The 7,500-nt window shown below is 43.6% G+C and overlaps 1 protein-coding gene across 6 annotated transcripts in view; it reads right to left on the reverse strand.

The window, feature by feature from the left end:
• LOC118308895 (dedicator of cytokinesis protein 3-like) overlaps positions 1-7,500 on the reverse strand; it is a 157,820-nt gene that overhangs the window by 37,577 nt on the left and 112,743 nt on the right. For 5 of the 6 annotated variants that reach the window (XM_035630331.2, XM_035630328.2, XM_035630329.2 and 2 more), the window contains exon 9: positions 6,664-6,818. In XM_035630331.2, the coding sequence (XP_035486224.2) occupies positions 6,664-6,818 (155 nt within the window). Of the gene's footprint in view, positions 1-268; positions 1,199-6,663; positions 6,819-7,500 lie in introns of those variants that run through there. The other variant, XM_035630335.2, reaches the window with a different exon arrangement.

Here is a 7,500-nt window from a genome sequence, read left to right on the forward strand (position 1 = left end):
TATCATTTAGAGAATTAGACCAGCTCTTAGCGTGGCTGCTACTTGGACACTTCAGGTTCACTTCACTGACCACCAAACGAATCTGCAGATATGTCCACCTTCAAGGTCAAAGGTCGTGCCGTCGGCCCTGGAGGTGGCAGCAGCAGCAGCAGCAGCAGCTCCTCCTCGGCTCAGGCTCTGAGGTTGAGAACCTCGGTGCACTTAGCAGTTTACCCCCGTTGCCCTCGCCGAGTACCCCTGGGGTTTTTAATTATTTAAATTTTCTTACTGGGAGAGATAATATTCTTTCAGATTTCCCCTCACGCCTCCTCCTCCTCTCTGCTCCCCCCGGAGCAAACTCTAAAGCAGCACGTCTCAGCCCTTTTCTCGCTTCGGGGGGAACGGCAGAGTATTGTCTTGCTGCCGTCAGCGACTCCTGCTCCTTAACCCGACTTCATCCAGCCGGGGGATGTGAGTGCGCCGACTTGTTTTCATCCGATAATGTGCTGCCTGACAGTGACGCGGCTGAGCCTCCGACGCCTTGTGAGATTCCTCCTTTCGGAGGTGTAATCCAAACGACCCTTGCTCGTCTCCCGTCTCCGTGGTGAACACGCGCGCGCGCGCGAGGATCAGGAAGCAGACTCGACGGACGCGGTGTCGCGTTTCTTACAGCGCTCACGAAAAAACTTTCCTTATGTTTGACAAGTTTGCACAAGAGATGGGAGGATGACAGAGGATGCTGTGTTGCAGGAAGTAGTTCAGAGGTCATTTAGAGGTCACTCATTCCACATCCAGCTTCCTTCCATCCTGCATGCACCACTTATCTCTCTCAGCCCGTGTGAACATCTGGCCCTGTCAGTCAGTCTGCACTTAACAACGCCTGCCAACATTAGCCCTTCGCTCTGCGTGAATCTTTTAATAAGTCCGTCTTTCATGTTCATCGTACGTCGTGCAGCTTCCTCGGGGCTCCGCCGTGGACCATGTGTGAGCTGCTTCAGGGACCGTCTGTGTCGAGAGCCGCTCCGATATGTTCCAGAGCATCACCGGGGCAGATCCACACCATGAGACTACGACGCAGAGCAGGACCTCGCGGCTTTGGTCTGGACAGCGTCCGGATGACGGATCGTATCTCGGACGTCGCTCGGCTTTAAGTTCAAGTCACTAATTCGGGTTCATGAGTGTTCTTTCTCACTGCAGAGGTCCTGAAGGATGTCAAGTCCTGCAACTCCTCCTACTCGTTCTCCTCCTCTTCTGAGAGAACTCCCCCTCGCTACTTCAGTAGTATGCTCTTTCTCCCTCTGTCACTCCACCCTTCTACCTCTTTATTACAATTCAATTCAATTCAATTTTATTTGTATAGCGCCATATCACAACAAAGTTTATTAATTAATTATTACCCCTATCAAATATATTGGTTGTACTTATATTATTATTTATAGCAGATATAAGATGGGGTATATTTCTTCCACATTTATGTGTGTATAAGTTGCTTTTCATGACATTCCTCTTGCTGAAATAACTTTGGTTCCTTCCTGTCATCGTTTACGGGGGGATTGAAGTAAAGGTGACACTGACGAGTGTCGACATTGTCCGGGGCACATCGGACAACCTTCAATGATATGAGAAGAGGAAGTGTAACCGGCTCGTCGCTCGCGGCTCAGAGAGTCTGGAGAGCGTTACAATTATACTGGAAACTTAATTCTATAAATTCCTAAACTAATATCAAACAACTTAATAAGCAACATAAATTAACGAGATAAAGTTAAAATAACACCCAAGAAATGTGTACAATAAACAAGGTTACATCATTTTTTTTTTTTTTTTACAAATATACGAGCAAATACCCTTTTTTTTTTGCTTTTCCTTCAGGTTTGTTAATTATCAGATTTGTTGGGGAGTAAAATGTTTGTTAATTTTTTATTTGCTTAATAAGACATATATTAATATTCCGATTTAAACTAGTTTGGTTTGATTTTCTGCAGATTATTATTACATCAGTACAGCATATATCAAACCCAGATCATGAGGCATATGAACATTATCATTAACATAACGGCTCCTGTCTATAATAACACCATCATTTCATAAACCTCGTCATCTGTCACTTTTTCTGGATTAAAATTCCACAAACATTTTCTGGTAAGTACTGTGACTCATCACAGAAGAGCAGCTCTTCATTCAGTCGTTATTATTCAGCTCATATTCTCAATAAACAATAACAACAACAAAAAACAAAAAAACAGCTCCCGGGGTTTAATGCTAATGTTTTCACCATTCCCTGCAAACAACGGCAATGCGGAGCGACAAATCCCCGCGACGCAAACTGTGTCCGACTCTGTCTGAACTGAACAATTTATCCTAATCCCCCGGAGACACTGAACAAACACACACAACAAAGGAGCGCAGAGCGGTTGTTTCTGTCTCCCCAGACAGTGGGAGAGAGAGAGAGACTGAGCGAGTGTGGATACACGAGAGTCAGGGTGTGTGTGTGTGTGTGTGTGTGTGTGTGTGTGTGTGTGTGTGTGTTGTCGGGGGGAGGAAGTGGACTTTGGTGGTTTTCACATTCAGTTGTCGCTGCTATTTCATTATTGTTGTTGGCTGTTTTCTTCTTGAGTTAAAGATATAAATATATACACACACACACACGCACACACACGAACGTGTTCACACACACGTCCCCCGATTATGGCATGTACTTTTTAAGCATGGCTACACATGTAGACGCATCAACTTAGTGTAGACACATATATGCATGGATGCCCCTCAGTCGCGTGCGCACACACACACACACACACACACACACACACACAAACACACACACACACACACACACAAACACACACACACACACACACACACACACACACTCCTATGGAAATGTAAATATGAACCAATCATTTCCACTCCGCTGACGTGCGTGCTCTCGATGCACCACATCTGCAGCAGCAGACGCAGGCCGCCCGGGGTGACCGGGAGCGTTGCGACCTCATCAATCCAGAGGAATTTGTCCAAACACACACAAGCACACACGCGTTATTAAAAATTCACACACGGGACCTGAGCGGACAAGCCACATTAAACTATGAGCCTCGGAGCGGATCCGCTGCAGGAGCAGTCGCGGTTCTACAGTTCTGAAGGTGGAGGGATTCTTCTCTCCCTGCACATCATCAGGGGATTCAAACCAGCAACCTCGCTGCCTTAGCTCCGTCACTCATTCCCTTCATGCTGCCGCTGAACTCAGACCTCAGACTTGGAGAGAAGTTAAGAACTCAGCGCTTGACAATGTCTAACTCTTACAACTTTCTTTTCAGTTTTCACACCTCCACTTCTGTCTGAGCCCCAGTAGTCCACTGATGTACTGAGGCTTTATGAGCTCAGGTTTCCATGCTAATATACAGCAGCTCATATTCATAACTAGATTTCCAGAAATTCAGCTCAAGAAAATGTCAATTAATATGCATTCTCGTATCACACGTACCATCGTCTGGCTATTAGGAGGTTCGGCGCGTGGAGATAACCCGTTGACGGAGCTCATTCTCAAGACGGCGCAATTAATTAAACCACAGAAGAAGAAGAGGACGTGACGAGATGAATTCTGTGGAAAAGATGATGGAAATCTGACCTTTCCACCTCATCCAAGTAATTGTAACGTTTTTTTGAAATCTTTACGCTCCAGTTTTAATGTTCAAATAATAAATACATTAAAATTATATATTTAAAATTTGAAATTATAATACCTTCATTACTATTGTCCTCAGTGACCAAATATGATTTGTAATTATTTACGTCAACGTCAATGAGAAGAACCAACCAGGAAGCGATTGCGGTTGACTGTGTCATCGCTTCCAAACGTCTCAGTATTAGGCGCTTGGAAACTGCGGACGGCCAGTTTTAAAGCTAAGAAGTTGTCATGTGGATGTAGCCAGAGCCTCTATCAAGTGAACAAAAAGAATGAGGGAGTGTGTGCAAATTTCACAAATTTCAATCATCACAGACTGTTAACAATGCTGCTATTTAATGTTCAATAACTTTCATAATTGCTATGTTCAATAATAGAATATTTAGCGTCATTGTAGTTTGTTAGTTTCCATTTATTATCAGCACAGACGGTATATATTTCCGGTTCAGACGTATTGTTGCGCTGATATTCGTACAAGCGCTTCATGTGAAACCGGAACCATTATCGTGTTTGTTTTAATGCGCGTTACGATCCCCAGCGGCCGTCGCGTGCCTGTTGTATATCCCATGTTGTGGTCTAGAGAGACCCCTTGTGGATGTTTGGTGCAATTGACCATCATACTGTGTTCCTTTGGTTTCATCTGTGTTTCTGTAGAAAGTAGTTTGTGTATCTGTTTGCATGTGTCTTCAGATAACCACGACATAACATAACACTACGGAATAAATAAAGATGGTTCACCGAACTCCTGGATTGCTGCAGTCTTTCTGACAGAGGACTTAGGCCAGACTTGTGTGCACCCAGCAAATCAACATATCTTCCACAGAGTGTTTGTTTGAGCCTCCCGTAGGGACTGAGGAATTTAGGGATGATGTCCGGAGCCACAAACAATCTCGTACGAGTTTAGTGGCGAGCTCTGTTCGTTCACACGCCGGAGAGAGAATCAGAACGACAGCTGGACAGAGGATGGAGCTGCCGACGGAGCCTTTATTATTATTATTCATTTCCTAACTAGTCTTCTTGGGGTCATCATATAAAGGCCTTGGCCTGCAAGACAATTCGTAAAAACAAAAAAAGGAACTTGACAAATAGGAAAAGCATTTTTGTGACCGCGATTCATTTTCTTCTGCAATCACGTTTGTTATTTGATGCACTGAAAACGGTGTTAAACGCCATGATTGACAGCACGGATCCATGTCTGCGCGCGTTTCTGCTATTTTAGTTTCTTCCTTTTTTTTTTTTTTACCTCCACCATCTTTACATTCTTTCCACAGAAGCGTCTAATGAACTCATGTTCGCTGCGCTTATGTAACACTCACAAAGGGAACAACACACGGCGTCATTAACCCGACACTGAACTGCACTGTGCTGCATATTCATAACCCCAAAACACACACACACACACACACACACACACACACTGTGGACCCACATTAACTGACTTTGGCTAACCCTCACCTGTTAGCATTGGGATTGCTCCACTGATGCATAATTGACGACCATCCATTATAAAGGGGGGGGGGGGGGTCATAATTTATTCAGCGCAAGTCTGTGTGACCACTTGCCATAGTTTGTTCGGCGTTATGAAATGAATATGTCATGCATGAGAGAGAGAGAGAGAGAGAGAGAGAGGGAGCAGAGAAATAAAGCATCAACCTTGAACACGTTTGTTCTGCTCTGTGCTTATGTGCCAATAAAAATCTGGTTTGTGTTTGATATATTCAACAGATATTCAGAGATGTAGGTTTATAATCACAGATACCCCCCCCCCCCCCCACACACACACACACAGACCTACTTATTTTGAATGATCTGCACGTTTGATGATATTTAATTTTACGCCTCTGTTTGTTCATGTGATTTCGACTCGGCCGACTTCTCTTCACACGACTTCTCAACTCCCTGGCCCCTGTCCTGTTCCCGTGACTCCCAACCACGCACACTCATTCAGTGATTCGTGCTCAATCATGAGATTATTCATACGTTATAAATACCTGATGGAGTGAGGGCAGTTTGCTGATTTCAGTCTCAACCCTCCGAACGATCAATAACCTGCCATTAGCAGGGATCTCAGTTGAGTCATATTCATTTTCCTGTTGCTAACCTTCGTTCGTGATATTGTTCTGATTAATCACATTCACCGCGTCAGCATTAATGGTACAAAACAACTCTTTTCTCAGTGAGAACATCCTATAATTCTATTTGTGGGGTTCCTCAGGGACTCATCCTAGGACCTCATGATTTCTCCCTTTCTCCCGCTTCCTTTGTGTAAATATACATTTCCTTCCACTGCCACAGGGATCATATTCAGCTTTGTCTTCTGCTACACTCATGTCATGCTTATCGCCCAAGTATTGTGTACACGATAATTTGAATCTCTTTTGAACGCCATTTGATTCATTTTCTTATCTTGACGTATTTATGCATCTGTTTCCTAAAGCTTTAGACTCTCTTACTTTAGAACTTCTTGTTTTGCTGTAGCATGTGCATTTCCGATTTGTCCTGTTCTATATAAACATAAACCAGTAGTAGAGTATTTTTAAAGCCTGTGTTTGTAGAATGTGAAAATATCTGACTTCAGTGCCACAAAACGGTAAAATAATTTCACAAATAAAACAAAAACAGAGAAATGAGGGAAATAAAAATGCTCAATGCAGCCTGAATGACTTGACCACCCAATGTGTGGAATGTGCCTTTACTGAACAGTGTGCTGTATATTAATGAGCCAGACGAAATACTTTCACCAGTCCTTTGCACTAAATGAATCATCACACATCACAGGTGCAGCGCAAGGCGGCATGAATCGAATCACTTTAAGCCAAACGGATGAATTGAGATTCATGAAGTCTGACAATCTGGGCCGCAAATTATTATATGATATAAATTACAAACCGGCAAAGTCGTGAAACAAACTAACAGAGATAACCAGAATGTGCCGACACAAATCCAGAGAGTAAGAACTGTACGGAGGGACAGTGTGTGTGTGTGTGTGTGCGTGTGTGTTCTACCTGATAGTCTTTCCCTCTCGCAGGTCGTACAGAGAGAAGAAGATGTCCGTGTCCTCTCCGATGCTGTTGTAGGTGAAGCTCTTCAGGTTGACCAGCAGGTGGTGCGGTACAGGAACTCTGCACGGTTCCCCGTGTCGCTGCCGCGTCCCGTCGCCCTGGAAACCGACGACAGACACGCCGATGATCTCTCACATAGTGTCATTTAAACACTGTGATCGAACGAGGTCTGAGGAAAAACTTCTGACCCCGAGACATTACGGGATTACATCCATCAGTCATACGAAATATACGACACGGGTGTTTTCCGTTGTCTCAATCCCGATATAAGTTATTCGGCAGTAACTGTCAATATCAATATCGTTGTTCCTTGATAAGCATCGGTTTAAAAAGTGCCAGAAAGTGTTTTAAGGTTTCAACAGATTTCCGAAAGAAAAGTCTGCGACAGAAGATCTTCAACAGATGAAACAATAAAGCAGGTTAACAGTTTGTGTCGGGATCATAACGAGAATATTAAATCTTCCATAAAGGGACGCCACGGAGCAAGGCACGAAATCCCGTTTAATGAAAGAGACCCGTTTCACTTTTTTTGTTAAACATCCTTATGCACTGTTTGTTGATTGAGGCTTGTAAATATGACAGAACCTTTTTAAATTCTTTGTAATAAATATTTCAACGGCTTTTTAAAAAGTAAAAGGCCCCAAAACACTCAAATTGATGGATTGAATTCATGTAAATGATGAATGTGAAACCTTTTCAGGGATTCCACTTGTGCTGAGTGACCTAATTTTTTGAAACTTTTCCATAAAATATTCGAACAGTCAGTCAGACGCTCTACTC

The sequence above is a fragment of the Scophthalmus maximus genome, chromosome 6 (genome assembly GCF_022379125.1).
Source record: "Scophthalmus maximus strain ysfricsl-2021 chromosome 6, ASM2237912v1, whole genome shotgun sequence".
NCBI lineage: Eukaryota > Metazoa > Chordata > Actinopteri > Pleuronectiformes > Scophthalmidae > Scophthalmus > Scophthalmus maximus.